This window comes from Barbatula barbatula (genome assembly GCF_947034865.1).
Source record: "Barbatula barbatula genome assembly, chromosome: 15".
NCBI classification, from domain to species: Eukaryota; Metazoa; Chordata; class Actinopteri; order Cypriniformes; family Nemacheilidae; genus Barbatula; species Barbatula barbatula.
Window position 1 is genome coordinate 9,285,068 of NC_136778.1, and position 19,369 is coordinate 9,304,436.

General features: G+C 37.3%; 1 protein-coding gene across 3 annotated transcripts; it reads right to left on the minus strand.

Annotated features, from left to right (window-relative positions):
- Window positions 1–1,267: 1,267 nt before the first annotated feature.
- Window positions 1,268–17,252, minus strand: mthfd1a (methylenetetrahydrofolate dehydrogenase (NADP+ dependent) 1a, methenyltetrahydrofolate cyclohydrolase, formyltetrahydrofolate synthetase). 3 transcript variants are annotated; one of them, XM_079474757.1, is made up of 27 exons: window positions 17,081–17,252; window positions 16,784–16,884; window positions 16,050–16,134; window positions 14,416–14,475; window positions 14,284–14,337; window positions 13,270–13,406; window positions 12,400–12,500; window positions 11,817–11,953; window positions 11,062–11,173; window positions 10,838–10,965; window positions 9,744–9,841; window positions 9,309–9,482; window positions 8,957–9,093; window positions 8,202–8,248; window positions 8,006–8,113; window positions 7,841–7,915; window positions 7,651–7,743; window positions 7,085–7,219; window positions 6,951–7,019; window positions 6,697–6,808; window positions 6,344–6,483; window positions 5,594–5,635; window positions 5,280–5,380; window positions 4,589–4,766; window positions 3,464–3,571; window positions 2,812–2,991; window positions 1,268–2,220 (listed from the first exon to the last, which is right to left on the minus strand). In XM_079474757.1, the coding sequence occupies exons 2-26, from the start codon at window positions 16,876–16,878 to the stop codon at window positions 2,818–2,820; spliced, it is 2,700 nt and encodes an 899-aa protein (XP_079330883.1). In that variant the 5' UTR covers window positions 16,879–16,884; window positions 17,081–17,252; the 3' UTR covers window positions 1,268–2,220; window positions 2,812–2,817. The 3 variants fall into 3 exon arrangements, with proteins under 3 accessions (XP_079330883.1, XP_079330882.1, XP_079330884.1); XM_079474756.1 differs by having other exon boundaries at window positions 1,268–2,991; XM_079474758.1 differs by lacking the exon at window positions 7,841–7,915 and having other exon boundaries at window positions 1,268–2,991.
- Window positions 17,253–19,369: the final 2,117 nt, after the last annotated feature.

The window sequence follows — 19,369 nt, forward strand, 5'->3', positions numbered from 1 at the left end:
TCTGTTTCTTGTGTGGACATGGTTGATCAAACACTACCAAAGTCAATAGTAGTCCGGAATTGCAATATTGGAGCGATTACATAATCGGACGTTTTTTCCACTCATGTATGACAACTCTGCGAACCAACACAAAAACAAAACACTGTCTTGACAAACTGCTTTAGATTAAATTATGAATATTTATTTACATTTGTATACATCGATTTCTTATTACACGTTCTTTCCACATAATTTTCTATGCATTTAAAATGATCTTTATAAGACACAGAGCCTTTGTGCAGTTTTTTTATACGATGGGCGTGCCGCGTGACACAGTTACACAAAGGTATTTAAAAACCTTTATAATAATAATGACAAAACTAAAACGAATCAATGAATTTAAATGAACTTAAAAAATTGTGAACAGTAATCCTATCACAAAAGACAAAATTATGTTTAGTATAAGCATACGTGCAATTTTGTGTTGTCAAGTTTGTCCAAACTCTTTCTTTAGATGATCTATAGAAACTTATGAAATTTCCTACTCATTTTAAAGTCAAAAACATAAAACAAAACTGTCGTGATTTCCGTCAATAAATCTTGTTCTAGAACATACCAATGGTTAATCTCAAAGTTGACCTATCGTACCAGCATGCTTCTTTATAAGTTAAAATGCCTACCTGGAAAGCGCACAGGTAAACTGTCTCGCTGAAAGAGGAGGATGAGATTTATAAATCCACTCGCAGTCGCAGATCTACCGCGCGCTGAGACTGCACGCTTCGAGTCACTCAGCCGGTTACGCACCCATCTGTTGCCATAGAGACCATCTGATTGACACTTCTGTGAGCGTGTCTGTCACCCAGTCATCCAATACCGCTCTGCCAATGATACAACACTATTGATATCACTGGAAAACCTCGCCATGCAACTTCACATTATGATTTTATATTGGCAGAGAAATATGTATTTCACGTAGCTTACACTAAAAAGTTTAAGGTTCACCACTAGCCATTAGTGAAACATCGCTAGAAGAGGAACTGCATCTTCCACTAAAATATAAATGACATACACAATAATCACCAATGCTAATGCTCAGTCACACTTAGTCCCAAAGGTCTGGAGGAAATGTCCCCTGAAAGAAAACTTGCAAAGCTTTTACCAAAAACTAGGCTACCACATAGGATTATTTAGGCAGAGAGTGGACCACATTATATTGCTCAACCCCTGATTTAACAAACAGGCACAAACTGAGAGACCAATTTATAATTTATTCAAAAACAAAAATGTGTTAAACATTATAACAGCTTTTATTTTGGGATTTTCCTTCTGAACGCAGATAAAAAGGTGACAATTAATTTAATAGTATTTGAAAATATTGATGTAACAATTGAATACAAAAACATATTATTCTATACTAGAAGACATTCTATCGCCAAAAGTATTGTACACATTATAGGCTAACAGTTAAAGTATAAAATAAAACAAATATGCTAGAGAGGACAGTTTGACAGCAAACAATGACCACTGGGCAGCAGGAATGGCTGCTGGATAATGTGTCTTGAAATGAGGCTAAAAATAAACTATACAAATATACAATTATCTAATTATAGCCTACAACCAGTTTAGTATCTATAGCAACTGGCAATTTCTGGGAATAAAATGAAGATCTATGTTGCTATGGCATCTATGGTTTCCAGAAATGTCAAAGGTTCAGGAAACACTGTGAATGAACTGGGATCTAAACTGAACAATATATCTATACACTATAATACAAAGCAAACACAGTTTGCTAAATATTATACAGATAATAAACTAAAACAGTAAATCATGTATGGACTAAACAAAAGCAACACATCAGTTAAACAGTTCAGTGACTGTTCACTTCCCATTTCAAGGTGGAACAGATAATGAATAAACAGTGGTTTCCAAATCTAACACAAGAGAAGACCGATACAACTCGAGATGACAGTGCATAGACGTGTTTAATGCAGGAATGAGTGACCACACCTGAAATCCAGGTAACCACACAGAGATGACAGGGCCAATTTGACGACTTCATTAGTCTAAAGAGACTTCTTGAGCTTTCATAATACGTCTACTTCTGAGAACACATTAAAAGTTGAATTGATCATTAATTAAACCTATCTTAGCGCAAGTAATCATTGAGTTACTTGCAGTCACTGTAAAAGGTTGTTTCCATGGAAACAGGGCCACATGGGATCATCCCGTTTCTGTATTTATCTGTTGGAGAGTCAAGAAATTAGCTATGGTGAAGGAAGCAGAATTAGCTAGCCTAATATTGCTAATAATGTTTTTAAGCCGAAAGCAAGCTCAAGAAAAAAACAGAATAAAAAAGTCAATCAAAACAAGACCAAGTGACTACTAGATGTTTGAGGTTAACATAACTGTATATGAAAATAGCACTTATAGAAAAATTACACAAATTCACTTGCATGTGTTATCTGAGATGAACATAGATGGGTGAGGTCACTTGGACCACCAGTGGCTTTTGTTGAACAGCTCATTTTCAGCACAGGCATGCAGCCTAGCAACGTGTCTGTATAAAAATATCTTCAACATGCGTGACCAGATATTGTCTCATTCTACTCTATTTCTAGGGTGCTGACTGACTCATTGAGTGGCTGACAAAAGAAGATGGAACAGAATTGACCCAGTGTCATAAAAAGTAGAGGTGATAAAGGGCTCATTTCAAATATAGTTTTGTTTCATCTTAAGTGTGTAAGTTCAGCTAGTGACCATTAGTCTTAAAACAAACCTAATGCCTTTTCTTGAGATATGAAATGGTGGTGTATCTGGAATGTCTGTACATACATTTTTTTATGAATAACATGAGCTCACTGAGTCAGTCAGAGCACATAGAAAACCAGCTCCAGCAATAGCTTTGACATCTGTAATGGGCAGGATGAAGTCCGAGGGCACTCCTTTCAGCTCTGGATCATTACTCAAAGACAGGTGTGTCTTGGCTATGCAGACCGGCAAACTCCCAAAGCCCTTTTAGACAGGAAAAACCAAGAGAAAAAAAGGAGGAGGGAAAATAAAACAGAATTTTTTAGCACTTTTTGAACCATCTGGACAAACTGAACGGTTGCCAGTTAAAGGAGAGAAATCTTAACCAGCTGGATAAATGAAGAGTCAATGGCATGCGCCTAACCGGCTGAGGTAACGACTCTAAATAAGTTGTAGGTCTGATAAATTAGGATCATAGACAGCTACTATAAGATAAATGAAATAAAATGCTTCATAAACTTCCCCAAGAACCACGAAATGTAAACCTCCTAATGCACTGCAATTCACGTAAGATAAGTGTCTGCTAAATGCATAATAAATTCATAATGTTACATTTTAGCGCACTTTATATACACTTTGCTGTTGACATTGAATAGTGTTTGTGTTGCGAGAGCATTAACCATACATACATACCCTGCTAGGAATATATACTTTTTTTGTGACATTTTTCTCTCACCTGTTTTGTGTAAAGTGCAAGCTTCTCCATGGCTTTTGGTGACAGCTCTATGTCCTTCGCTCCATACATCTGCTTTGCCAACATTCTTAACTTACCATCAGCTGATATCTGAAAGTTCACATTTATCTTTGTTGAACAACCTTTATGTAAGTAATGGATATTATCAACTAATCCAACTGATGGGACCAATCTGTATTTAATACCTTAAGATTCCTACAGCGAGGCTATGTGTGATGAACAATTTTCATGCTGGTTATATTTAGGCCTTGTCAAATAAATAGATTTCATGCATGATAAAGTCACTGGCTGGTAATGAAACAGCTCTATATATAAAGCGTTAATTGATTTCAGAATGCGTTATGTGTGGAATATTAGAGCAGAGGACACTTGAAAAAACAGGATCCTGAGTGAGAATAAAATCGCTCCACAGTATATGCAAGAATCAACAAAGCAATTATTGGTAACTCTGACGGTGTTGCTTATTAGAGCTTTGATATCCAATACTTGTTTGTGCCTGTGGGAATCTCTACGTTATTAACTAAAGAATCCCCCAGCATTCGTTTCTATCAGACGATGCACACGGGACACATCATGACAGGTTTGACATCAGTGTCGCATTTCAGGCTAGCGGGCTCTGTAGCTGTGACTTCCATCGATGGCGGGGCGGCCCAAGCCTACGTCAACTTCCCCCAGGTGGAGTATGCAGTTGCAGGGCACCTGTGCCCGCAAACAGCTGCCACCTGGGGGGAGGGGTCGACCTAGGCTTCCGTCCCAGGCTTGTATGCAGCTAGCAATGCCGCAGGACAGGCCACTTCCGCTCTCCACGTTATGGCGGTCCTCCAGGTTTTTCAGACTAAAACCCTGAAGGACCTGGATGATGGGAGGTCCGACCCAACTCGCAGGAGCGAGTTACGCACTGCCACTTTCTCCAATTTCATTTGGAGAAAGATGGGAAGTTTATGTTATTGATAAAAGATTATGAAGCCACACAAGTTAATATATAACCCAAATAATGACCCATAAGGATAAATTATTTACAATAATCACTGCAATATTCCGTTAAAAAACATGAACCATCAGTGTTGATTTCACTGTAATTTTAACTAGTACCCCCTTAACTAGTACCTGTGAGTCGTAGAGGAACTTGAACTGGCCAGGTAGTTGTGCTGCTCTCCGAACAGCCTCAGCCAGAGTCAGCACTCCAGCGCCCCCCTCAGACCAATGAGTGCACTGCACTGCATCAAAAGCTCCAGCCTGCTTTGCCTGGCTACACACCAGCTCCAGCTCAGCGTTAGTATCACAGCTATGCCAATTAAAACAAGAGCCCATATTCACAAACATTCACTTAGAGTAGGAGTGCTGGTTGTGCTTCAGTTACACAAGGTAAGAAAACTAATCTTACTTCATCGTTCCTATTGTTGCAGTTACTGTGATCAATTACAGACATAATGTGAAAAAACGTGTAATGATATTGTAAACATGTCAAGATGAACCTTGAAAACGCATTCCTACCAATTTCAGTAAGAAAATATGTTAAATGAATGCGATGACAACACTTCTCAGGATCAATAAGTCAACATGTCTAATAAACAAATGGGGTGTAAAATGCTAATTCTAAAGTATAGATATTAACATTTATGCATTTGGCAGACGCTATTATCAAAAGTGATTTTCATTACACATTTACACAGGAAAGCTGTCGCTCAGATCTGACCCTACATACAGTATCGCTAATATGTAAAAAATGAAGAATGAATAGTAAGTTAGATAAACATGGTTGTGTAGACAAGCAGTACCTGTTAGTTTGATGTTGTACCTGAGAATATTGAAAGCTACTATCACCGGCAAGCCAAAGGCTTTTGCATTCTCCACCTGTTTCTTCATATAAAAACAGCCTTTTTCAAGCTGCTTGAGGTTCTGAAATGAAGACACAGAAAATCTCTTAGGCTCCATGTTTTAAACATAACTTACTTTCATACACATGAGATATGACTGCAATCTGTAGCAAACTGCTCCTACGGTAATATTGTTGTAAATATCACAGTGTTAAGTCATTATCCCAAATTGAAGAGATTAAGAGATTAAGAATTGCATTAAAAAGTGATGGCTTAAGGATCTAGGTTGTACTACCTCTTGTAAATACTCTTTTGGAAGAGGCCAGCCTGCCTGGATCTACGAATAAGAAAATTAAGTGAAGATTCTTTCCATCACATTCAATATTCTCTCATGCAGTTCACTGAACCTGACGCCTGGGGACTTCATCAAAGATGGTGAGGTGCATTAGCCCAAAGATCAATTGAGCTCTTAGAAAACAGTATGCATCTTGTGGCCAGAGTAGATCAATATAATTGTATTTATTAAGAGACATCACTCTAATGTTAAAGAAATTCAATAACTGATCTATCTACATATATCTGAAGTCAGTATGCATGCATTTATGTTGTAGTAAGAATGATTTATAAAATGTAAGCTTTAAAAAAAATAGTATCAAATAAAGAGCACACTTTAGCCACATGCAATATGTTGAGATATGTAAAAGTTTTTGCACATATTCATATAAGCAATTAACACTTCCATATTTCAGAATAACGAATGTTTTCATAACTCAATCTGGCATGTGCTTTTATGTTTAATAAAAAGGCAGGCCATAAGTGGTCTATTTAAAATGTATTTAGGCTGGTTTTGAGAACGGCACAGCTGTGTGTGGTTTTAGGCGAGAGCAGATTATTAGACAGCGCTAGATATGGGTTTATGACCCAGGATGATCCACTCTGAGCTACTGCTTCAGTTAAAAAGAACAACTTTGATTATTTAATAAGCACAGTTGATGTGTTATTGGTGTAAGTGAATCATTCCGTTAATCCTTGAGATCTGACTCACAGGGAGGGCACTGCCATGCATTTTTAAGGTACGAACATCAGCCTCTATCACCACCACATCTGGTTTCAGGCCTGAGTAGTGGCATTTAATGTTGAAGAACTTCTCCAAGCCCACGTCAGCACCATGACCAGACTCGCTGACTGAAAAAAATAAGATTATAGTGTGAGTGCATATAAATATGTCTATTTTGTTTTATTTAGATTCCAACAGCCAAGATAATCTCTAACAACACTGTTGTAAAAGCAATGTAAAGTGGTCATTGTGCCGTATGTTTACATACAACATGAATGAATGCTATTTAAAGCATAAAAATAAACTGAATTTATCTGGAGTTAACTAAAAGTTTACTTCACCTACAAATCCTTCACTTCCAACCAATTTTAGGGCAATTTTGTCTGCCAGGATTGAAGTGTAGCCTTGGGCAATGTCAGCTAATGGGCTGGTGTGAACAAACACTGGTGTACCCTAGACAAGAGGACCGAGGTGTGTTGAGACATAAAATTATAATTTTTCTGAAAATTTATTCAGAATAATAATATATATACTACTAAGGTCAGTGTGGGACATTGTCTGTGGTCATGTCACATTTTGCACTGTTAAATATTACCTCCACAGTTTGCATCAGGACAGGTTTCAGTGCTTCTGTCAAAAGCATGGCCAATGTACCACTGATATCCTGCAATGACAAGATGTGTACATAAGATCACACAAGAACAAAATACAGAAAAAACAAATACTGACCAAATCCTCTGTGGTGACAGGATCTCCTGATTTGTTTATAGCCACAACTATCCTAGACAGCCTCTGTTTCAGATCTTCCTCAGCACTGCTAAGTGACAGTATAGCCATGATCTCATTTCCCAAAAAGTCACAATCCTAAACAGCACAGAAAGACATTTAAAGGAGTTCATCAACCTATTTTTTATGGTAGGGTCCTTTTATGACAAATCAATGTTAGCTATAAGATCATGGTATTATGAACATCTAAAGTAACTCTGAGGAATTTCGGCCTGTCAAAAAACAATAATGAAAACTAAGCTTAGCTAACCAGCTTCTATAATATTATATAATACCATTCTCTTTCACTTCCTGCATATGTGAAAATGCAAAACATTTTAACACATTGGCAGATGCTTTCATGCAAATCAATTTAAAGTGCATTCAATCTAAGTCATGACTTTTGCTTTGGTAACACAGCTGTTCTACATCTGAGCTACACGAACACATCATATGAATACACGTAGGAACATTACATTGAAATGAATTCGTGCATGGAGCTGAATTGACATTACAATACTAATACATACTGCTGCAGTATCTGTGTCAATATCCAATCGGACAAAACGTCTTATCTCTGCCTCTGTGAAGGTCAAGGGGTCAGATTTCTCAATGCCCAGTTTCTGCAGGTCATAAAGAACACTGTAACAGTGTCATCATACTGCAAACACTGTTCTTGGAATAAATATTTTACTGTAGACTTTATGTTGTATGACTTGCCTTCAGTCGGTTAAGCTGAGCTATGGAGAGCGGCCTTTGACCTTCTCTGAGAGAAACTATCCAATCAAACAAAGCCTGGAAGACAGACACATGCAAGATCACGTGAAATGCAAATTGTCCAAGCAAGGTGGACATGCACAGACACAAAGCAAACATAACACTGACCTTTTGCGAGAGCTTGGTCTCAAAGTGAGCATGTGCTTTGACTGCGTCTATCACCAGTCTGCTGGCAGTAGAAACGGCCTCATATTGTCCAAAAGGTTGAAGGCTGACCTGGGTTTATTTTGTTTAGGGGAAACTCACATTGCAATATTTTTTATTTTACATCTTTGCTTTAAGAAGGACTAGGTAAATGTTGTACCTCATCCAACGGAATAAGCTGAGAGTATCTGCCTCCTACAGCAAACCCTGTCAATAAAATTTAACCAAATAAAATCAATAATTTGTATTGTTTAATTGCAATAAAGCTGACTAACAATATTAAAGGGATACTTCAGCCACAAAATACAATGTGCCCATGTATTTCTCACTCTCAAGGCATCCTAGCTGAATATGACTTTCTTCTTGAAGAATAATACAGTCGGAGGTATAATATCAAATATCCTTTTTCTTCCAAGCGGTAGAATGAGGTATGACCGGTGAATGGGCGCAATTTTTTGAAGCTCCAAAAAGTGCTTCCATCGATCACAGACAGCCTGACACAGCTCTGTGGTCTTAACAAAGGTCGTCTGAAGCGATTTGATGCATTTGTTTGAAGAAATATCCATATTGAGATTTTGTGATTGCTGGAAGGGTTAACGGAAGTTAGACATTATTGTTAATAGCGCTGTCAATAAGGATATTTCTCTTAAACAAACACATCGCTTCGCTTCAGAAAACCTTTGTTAAGACCACGGATCCATATTGAGCAGTTCTCGATCTATGGATGCGCTTTTTGAAATAAAATAATAATGCCCCTCATTCACTCCCATTCTACCGCTTGGAAAAAAAGGATATGTGGTATTATAACTCCAACCGCATTATTCTACAAGAAGAAAAGCACAGCAAAATGACTTGATTTGGGCGGCCAAAAATACTAATAACTGATCAAAGTAAATAAAATTGTTTGTCTTTCACCTTTGGCACCAAAACAGAATGCAGGAAAAGGCTCTTGAATGCAAGCAAAGGCGTTGATGTTCAAGTGGGCTCCTAAGGCCTGAGCCAACCCAAGAGCCATGGTACGCTTTCCCTCACCCACTGGAGAAGGAGTAATTCTGTTCACAATAACACTGATTGAAAACCTTCAGAAGCCCTTAAAACTCAAGGCATTACATTTGTATAAGTTTGTATCATTTTTTCTTGTAACCGGTTAAAAGCCCGAGCTATGTGAATGGAGTATGTGAACCTTACTGAAGTGTTGTGTGCTGCCACTTCTAAAAGTTGAATTTATGCTAGTGCACAGCACGTAATTATATGTAAAGATGCCTACCCAGTGACAACTACATATTTCCCATCAGGATGGTTCTCCATGCGTTTCAGAACACCCAGTTGTATCTTAGCTCTGCTCCTTCCATATGGGTCCACTTCTTCAGAAAACAGACCCATCTCTCTCGCAAGCTGAGCGATTGATTTGGCCGGGCATGAAGGGGAGATTGTAATGCCACTGAAGATGTAAAAGACATTTTATACGCATGGCCTTCAAAAGTGTCTTGGTGAAAACTTTATAGACATAGGGATTGAATCGAAAACCATTATCTAATTAAATACATAATACTAATTGATTTGCTTTGAATACTATTACAGTTGAAGTAAAACTATCTTTAATTAGATATTTATATCTGCATATTATTGTAAATATAACTCCAGGAGCAGTTTACCCAGAGACACTCTCATATTATGTCATATTAGCATTCAATGTCAGTACCTTGGCTGAGGCTTTCGGGTTTCCATTTTTGTGTAGACAATGTTCCACTTCCTAAGCCCATGTGTCTGCAGAAACCGGTTTGCACTTTGCACTGTATTCTGGTTTGAATGCAAATTACAGCAAGGTCAACTTTTGTAAAAAAACATGTAGGTCTATTCGCTATTTCTTCAACTATGCAAAATACAACCTTTTTAGGCAATTATTTTGCTAACTCTAAAATAGAAATCTTGTTTGAGGAATGGCAAAATATTCTAGTGAGCATGCTAAAACCGGACTAAAAAGGCAAATGCATGAGCCTTTTACAGTGAATAAATATAGAAAGCATTTGTATAAATGACATTACAAAGTTGATGTCTTTAAATTTTCTTCATTTCTTAAATCGCTGTATTTGTATATTTGTTCTCCAGTTTGATTCCTAAATGAGATAACTCACTGTTTTTTATGTTATCATGTTTTTATTGTGTTTTATTGAGGAAGTTGCAGTTTGATTGATATTAATTGGAATGCACAATAAAAAACCTATATAATTGTGGAACCAAACTCTTCCTATATACATTGTACAAATAATTACCTAGGGGTTAAATATTATAATGCATATATTAATTCAATTTTATTGATATAGCGCTTTTTACAATGTGCATTGTTCCAAAGCAGCTTTACAGTGGAAATATATTACATACTACAACATTTTATACTAATAAGTTATTATATAAATGATTATACTATTGTAAAAAATAGTTATGTCTTTATAATTTTAGTCTGACGTTAAAAGCAAAATGCAAGTATAAAGCCTTCAACCTGATGTCAGCAGGCTCCCAGTGAGCAAGCCCAACAGTGACAAAATCATACTACATAATGTAAAAGCTTAATATATTTAACATTGACTGAGTAAGGAATCATACTACACAATGTAAAAGCTTAATATATTTAATATTGACTGAGTAAGGAATCACAAATAATAATGAAATTAATGGTTGAAATCCAATTTGATACTCGATATGACTTTAACCTGGTATTCACACGCCGGGGCAAATTTCTTTTTGACAATAAATAGTAATTTACTCGTATTCGTGTCACTTTTCCCTATCTGATACCTTCATCAGCATGGCTACAGTCATGGGTCCGACTCCACCAGGCACTGGAGTGATATATCCAGCTCGCTGTACAGTTGAGGGGTAGTGCACATCTCCCACTACACGTTTCCCACTGGGTTTACTGCTGTCTGTGTGTGTGTCAGGTAAACAGATAAAGTAAAACACAGCAACTGCTTGACATACCAAAACTGTTTCACAAGGTTGATACAGTTAAGAAAAGAGACCTGTTATATGATTGATGCCACAATCTATGACCACCGCCCCCTCCTTCACCCACTCTCCTTTCACCATCTCAGCTTTGCCAGCACCCACAACCAATATGTCTGCTCTGCCTACCTAAAGAAAACAAGAGACTGAAAGTTAGCCTGCTGTTTAACCTTCTCTATTCATTCCACCAAACTACATGCTGAGCAAACCAACACAGTACAGTAAATTCAGGTGACATTTATCAGTGATTCTCAGGAAATCTTGCAGTTTTAAAATGTCAAACACGATCTTTGAACACACTCGCATCAACAGATTTCCGTTTGATTCATTAAAAACAAGCTATTTTTAGTTTTTATTAATCATTCATATATAATAATACATTAATGAGCTATATTATAGAATAAACAGTATTATTCCAGTTATTGCCTCTTGTTATTCAAAACCTGTATAGTGTGGAGCACAAAAGAATATATTTTAAGAAATCCTTGGTTTTGTGTCTATACAATGGAAATTGAAGGGGGATAATGTTTTTGGTTACCAGTGTTCTACCAATATCTAAGTCATACAGGTCTGGATAACATGAGGGTGAATAAATTATGAATTCATTTTTTGGGGTGGTAAACTATGCCTTTAAACCCATTAAACTGTTGTTCTTCTGTGAAACACAATTTGTTTAGAGAATATTGTGGATGATCTTTTACTTATCAAAGCTAAAGCTTCGTAATAGTATAATATTTGATTTGATGAATGAAAGTGAGCAATTAAAATGAACCTGTTCAGCAAGGTCAATAGTCTTGGAGTGACAGGTGGTCACTGTAGCATGATTCCATAGGAGCAGATCGTGCATTGGAGCTCCAACAATCTTGCTGCGTCCAATCACGACAGCATTCTTCCCAGATACAGCCACACCTGCACAAATCACACTTAACTGTACTGTATCAAATCCCTTGATGCATTCCTAAACAGCATTTAACCAAAGAATCATATACCTATTTCTTCCTTATTCATTGTCCAAGAAATAAGGCAAATACAATTGCATTTCACTATGGCTTCCGCAGGCTATACGAATGTGTAATTTCACGCCGACCCTTCACTTGTAACAGGACGTGCCCTTTTCTAATTAGGACTCTTCATGAGCTCCAAACAAAGAATGTTCAGGTACCTTCCGGTCTTTTCTTACACCCGCTGTCATCAGGTCTCTTTGATTTAAATGTGTGCATATATAGATCTCAGACCTATGCAGTGACACTGCTCACCGGTTGTGCCATAGCACAACGGCCGCTTTTCAGATAATCACCCTGTGATGCTGAATGTTGATTGGTTGAGCTCATAAGGTTCACAAGATTTGCACCCACCAGTCTGATTGATGAGCTCCAAACACCCATTAGGAGTGCATGGGATGAAACAGTTCTTCAGGTCTCCTCGAGACAGCTTCCCTGCATTTATACTGTTCAGGCTGGGAGGAAAATATATCAGACATATACACAGTTACAACGTTCTGTAAACGTTACTTTGAAATGCATGTATTTAGTAAGAAAAAAGCTTAATAAAAACATAGTGGTCTCAGATTCTATACCTCTATGTTAAAATGACAGTATGAACATTTTGTCTTGCACCATAAAAGTATTGAAAAGCTTATTATCTCTCCGCTTTACTGTGTAAATCCACCGAAGATCACAAATAAACCCCAGATGTAAAGTGTGCTGGATAATAAATAAGAATTTTAAATCACATATGTTAACAAACTGATCAATGCACCCAGAGTGCTCAACCTAATTTATCAAAAGCTGATGAGATAATTGCTGGTATTTCTAACAAACCTGAAGGTTAATTTAGCCTATTCATGTAATACCACAAAAAATACTTTTACTGAGATAAATATGGAAAAGGGTTAATATTCATGAACATCTAACATCTGAGGCTTTGAGTATAAAAAAAGTCCAATAAGGGGGATTAGACCCAGAAACTGATACTAAATTGCCACATGAATCAAATAGTGTGCTTCATTGAAAAACCTGACCCTGTGGAAAAACAAATGATAATACAATCCTGGCAGAATTGGAACAAAAAGCTCAATGCTAAATGAAATATGGCTATAAGACTGTGTGAAATGTTTTAGCTGAGACCTGAATCACCAAATATCTGTAACTATATTAGTCTAACTGTCCACCATTAGACAAAATGTACCCTATCTTTGTTTGCTCCTCGAACCCAATTTCACTTACCCATCAACATCTTTCTCTGGGGCAACAGCGTTGGTCACTTTTTCTGTGTCAATTGAATTAAAGGAATCGAGAGGCAGTTGTACGATGAGACCGTGGACTGCCGGGTTTTCGTTGACTGTAATTATGCAACGCAAAACCTGAAAAACATGATTGGAAACAGTTTTAGGGTCTGAGGATTTGTGAAATAAAGGCTGATTTGCTGTGCGCCACATTTACTTCAAAGAGCTCATCTGAGCAATTTCTTGCAAATGTCAACATTACTGAGAAAAGAAAGTTTTTACCAAAGGTAAGCAATTAAAAAAAAAAAGTTTAAAATTTATTTAGCATGATTTTCCATAGTCGGGCAAGGCTTTTCGAAGTGTCCATATACATCCATAACGCTCCATATTCCTCATTAACAGCCACATAAAAAGTAAAATATAATTAACTATTTTATGCTATTTGAAGAGCCATCCATTCTCCATTTGTTGGGTATTATGGCTTCAGGTTTGTGTATTTTATTTGACAGAAAATAAGTATTTTTTTGTCACAACCATAACATACATATATTTCCCTTTTTAAAATAGAAAACATACCTATAGACTGATATTTTTCTCATATCTGGACTCTATAAACAGAGGTTTAGTAAACAACTAACAGATGGCTCAATATATTGGTATAATGTATATAATTATATGTGAATCCTAAAACGTCAATATAAAGTCTTTTACAACTAGTAAGAGGATGAACCATGGCAACACAAACCGTAGCTTGTTACAGCCACTGTATTCAGTATATACAAAGAGAGATCACATAATCACAGATTTGTAGGGTGTTAACAGCTGAGTTAATCACAGGAGGGATGAAGCCATTTTAAACAAGGTCTAGTAATGTTTATGCTTCCAACACCTCCAATTTTCATTATAATGAGTCATAGGCAACGCTGCATGGATAGAGCAACAAAGGTAGAAAGGACAGAATATCAGACGACGTGAGTCACAGCTTTTGTTATTGCTTGGGGCCTGTTCCACTTACTTCATCTTCCGTGGCTGTCTTGGGAAGCCTAATGTGGCTCGCATTGATTCCAATCTATGTGAGGGATAGAGACAGCGTCAGCGAGAGGTTTATGATAAACAAGATACCATTTATTAAATCAGCTCATTTAACCTCGGCCGCTGCCTTGAGCTTCATACTGATGTAGAGGTTCGAATCATCTCTGTCCCCGACCTGGAACAAAATAGAAAACACACCTCAGGCTACATGGGTGGGTGCAGATAAAGCTAGAAATGTCAATATATAGGCCAATAGATAATATATAGATCAATATATCTATATACTGTAAATGTATTTTTATAGATACATTGTTACCTTAACACTTCTAAAAGGATCCTTGGGTATAGAGAGATGTATGGCATTATATATGAACAATGGCATTGACTTTATTATTGTGAAAAGTATCACAGACTTGAAGTGCAGCAGAAATGTTTTTGTAACCTTGGCCAGATCTGTGCCTTGCCACAATTCTGTCTCTGCACTCTTCAGGCAGTTCCTTTGACCTCATGATACACATTTGCTCTGACATGCACTGTGAGGTCATATATAGACAGGTGTGTGGCTTTCGTAATCAAGTCCAATCAGTATAATCAAACACAGCTGGACGGGGTGCTGTGTGTACATTAATGAGAAAAAAAAATGAACTTAAATGATTTTAGCAAAGGGCTGCAATATAACAACGAGTGAAAATTTTAAGGGGGTCTGATTACTTTCCGTACTCACTGTATATATATATATATATATATATATATATATATACATATTTATATATTATCCTACAGAACCTTATATTAAGTGAAGAACTGATTAATGTGTCTGTGTTTAGTTTGGCTGCCTAGCTGTGCAAGAATTGAAAATATTTGATTTGTTTCAAATGATAAATGCTAGTAGTGTAAGGCTATTGCAACGCATTAAGCCATACATCGCTATACACCGCGTTCCCAAAAATGAAAATTCTTTCATCATTTACTCACCCTCTTGTCACCTGTGACACATGTATGACTCTCTTCCTTCTGCAGAACACAAAAGAAGATATTTTGAAGAAGTTTGGAAACCAAAAACCATGGTCAGCCCATTAACTTCTATTGTATGGACACAAAACCAATGCAAGTCAACGGGACCAAAGGTTTTCTGTTACCAACATTCTTTAAAATATCTTCTTTTGTGTTGTGCAGAGAAGAAAGCCATACAGATTTGAAATTACATGAGGGTCAAAACAGATTCAACAAACAAATGACTACAATCAAAACTACAAATATATCCTAATGTCTTATATTCTGGTTCTATATAATATATATAATTCAATATTAAAAAGCCAAAACATTAAATACAACACATAAAGATACATTATTATTTGCAAAACCAAAAAATACAAAACCACGTGCTGTAAAACAAATTAAGCAGTGAAGGTTTTTTTGATCACATGAGTCACGCAGCAGTAATAAATATTATCTTATCCCTGTGACCTTAAACTCACAAACCTTTCTTACACAACACGTTGCACGCTTTTGCATGCATTAACACATGACGTGTGAGGCATATTAGGGAGATTCTCTATTTTAACACAAACACCCACAACCGTGAGAGAAAAAGAAAATGGCACATTACCAAATGACCATCTGGATGAAAGAAAGAAAAAAGGAAAATAAATGAGTCATATTATCATGAGATATGAAATTGTACTGCTAGCTATCGCCACGAGATGTTTTATATGGGGCCCAAGGAATGAGTGAAAAGTGCAGACGGACCTGCAGCACAACTAGGCCTGGCCTGAAGCCTGGAAACTGACTGCTCATCTCTGCTATCTCAGTTCTGAGTCGCTCTCTCACCTGTCTGGAGAGAAAGAGATCAGAGTCATTTGATCTATTTGCAGGGAACTTCAACATGACCGCCTCTGGACCTGCAGGGGGTCCACCAATATTGCTTGCATTCAATTTCGGTGAAATTATTAAATTTTTATAAGTCAACTAAAGTTTTCACACTACTGTAAATAGATGAAGTAACATTTTAATGCAATGTATATGACCGTGCCCCTGAATACATGTCAAATGACTTTGTCATTTTAGTTTTTCATGTGACGTAATTTTAAATTTACATTAAGCAGACACTCTATCCAATGCAACTTACAATAGTGAACTTACAATAGAAATATAAGCATCATAGTCACATGAACAAAGCCAGCTTAAAGGGAGAGTTCACCCAAAAATGCATCATTTTACTCACTTTTAATCATCATTTACTCACCCTCATGTTCTTTCAAATACTGCACTTTCTTCCTTCTGCAGAACACAAACTAAGATATTTTGAAGAATGTTGGTGTTCAAACAACATGGAACCCTCATATAGTTCCATTCTTTGGACACAAAAAGACTGGACGACACGGAGGGTGAAGAAATAATGACAGAATCTTTATTTTGAGTGAACTATCCCTGACACAAGACACACTGATCTGACACCATCGGGGTCCCTCACTCGAACTCACTGTGAGGTCTTGTTGCCAGAGACAACGGTTGCCATGGTGCACTGACTGTATCTCAAAGCTCCTCGACGGAGCATTGTGGCAGTGACGGCAAACATCTCCAGCTACAACAGAACGTCAAAGTTAGTCAACTACATTGCATACAGAAAATAAAGGAGAGCGAGCCAGACAGCATCAGTCAGATGATCGAGAGAGGAAGAGTCACAGCTTAAAAATAGCACTTCTTCCGAGTCTCCTGCAGGTAGCAACACCTGTCTCACGTAAAACCAGATCTTGCACACATGCACAGCCACTCCTCACCTCCTACCGTCTCCTGCTGTCAGCAGAAACCGTTCAGTGTCAATCTCTTCCAAACCAGAGAGTTATGACTGGTGTCTCTGATTCTGCTGTGGCATTCCAGTCTATTCCAGTAAGACTGGGGACACGGGCAGATAAAGGAGCCCTGTCAAGGCTCCAAAGCTCAAACAATAACATGGTTTGCGGTGAGAACATGGGTTAAAATACAACTTTGCTGTGTATAGGAAGTGGGCTGGTGCGTTGAGAAGCGCCAGGCAGCCAATCAGGGATCCTGGAGCTGGGAGAGGAACTTGGGAGTTGTTTTTCACGCTTTATTATTGTGATCTCATTCTGCTCATGAACAAAGTTTTGACAAGAGCTGACCACATGAAGGGATCTTGTGCGGATCAGGTTAAAAGTATACTTTTATGTGAGTTACAAACGCCAAAATGGCGTTGGTTTGTTTGAACATATCTGGCACGGCACTGCACGCGATGTAGACACGTCCTCTTCCTAAGCATTAGCCTACGTGCTAGATGTCCTAAAAGCGTTCATTTTACCATCTGGCGCAACTAAATAAATGACTTGAAACAAATCAATCTAACTGCGCGACTTCCGCCGTCTGAAAAGCTTCGCCACGACTGCGTGGGAGATTTAGTAAGAAACTAGGAAACGGCAATGACATCGTCAACATGTTTCTCTGGTAGTCACTGGGTTTCACTGTTATGTGGCGCCCTCTAGCGTTGGACATTTCCATAACAGCATTAAGCTGCCAATATCCTGTCAATACTTTTGTCAGGAAAATGTAATTTGTGAAAATCTTCTGATTATTATATTATAAATTAAGTTATGCATTACAATTATGTTCATTCTATAACGTATGTTTAACAAAGATGCTGTTTTCTTAAAAACATGTTATGATTAGAGCAGTGTCCCTGTTTCATTCATATATATTTCATATATAATAATATGAAGAGTGTCCTTCCAAAATGAGATTTTTCAAAAATCATGTTTTTTAATGTGCATTCCAAATAATATCAATCAAACTGCAGTTGACCATAACTAAACAAAATCCAGCAAACTAACACACAAAAACATTATTTTATGTTATTTTTTTATTGTTATCTCATTTTGAAACCAAACTCTTAATATAGTAATAGAAAGGCAATGCGTTTATTTAAAATGTGATGTAGTGTATCATATACTGTAGCTATGACGACTATGACCACTAGGAGGCAATAACGATTCAAGTTTCAGTAAATTAGTTCATAATAACCACTCGGAAACATCTGTGTGCAGTTTTCAGAGATTTTTAGTAAACATTAAAGTGATATTTTGAAGAATGTTGTTCACTGGCCCTCATTGACTTGGTATTGGTTTTGTGTCAAATCCATACAAAAGCGAATGGGGGCCAGTGCTGTTCGGTAACTTTCTTCAAAAAACACTCTTGAGTTCTGTGGAAGAAAGAAAGTCATAAAGGTTCGAAATGACAAGACGGCGAATAAATGATGACAGAATTTTCATTTTTGGGTGAACTATCACTTTAAGCCAATAGGTGTATACTGCCAAAGAAAGATCTTTCTCATACAGGGGTATTAGAGGTTTAGAATTAGCCTACTGTAATTGTAAGTAATTTAATGTAATTTTGATAAAATTAGCATTGGACGATAATTGAATCTATCGAAATAGGTAAATGTTTTGTTACTCTTCTATTGATTCAACAATTTCTTCCTCAAAATCACCATACAGATCCAGCATGCTCTCCAGAACACCATTAGTGTCCTATAAGCATTACAATCATTAGGATTATTTCCTGCTAAAGAGACATTAGCGTGCAATTGCTGTGGTCTGGCTGATCTTGTTATCCAAATGATATAAGCTGGACTTCCATCTGGTGCAGCAGAGTAGATTTTTGAGCAGTGATGTGACATTTACACACATTATCAGAATAAGGTCCATTACATCATGCCATGTGAGTCACAGACATTTCACTGGCCCAAGATCAGCTCAATGGTTGATGGTATAGCTGTGGACGTTTGGTATATATATATATATATAGGTAGTTATAGATTATATTTTTCACCATTACATTTTTTTTTATAATTAAGAAGGGTCTTTCTGATGAAGACACGCATATGATCAGTGGTCTACTCTTGATGCACAGAGGGGCATCTTTCACAGTTTTGATGATGGGTATTGTCACTGTTCAGTTGAGCTCCACCTCCTCCTCAATGGCCCCATCTTTCCCACTCACACGCCTACGGTGGCAAGATGAAACTTGCGCCTGACATGTCACAACTAGTACAGTGCGTA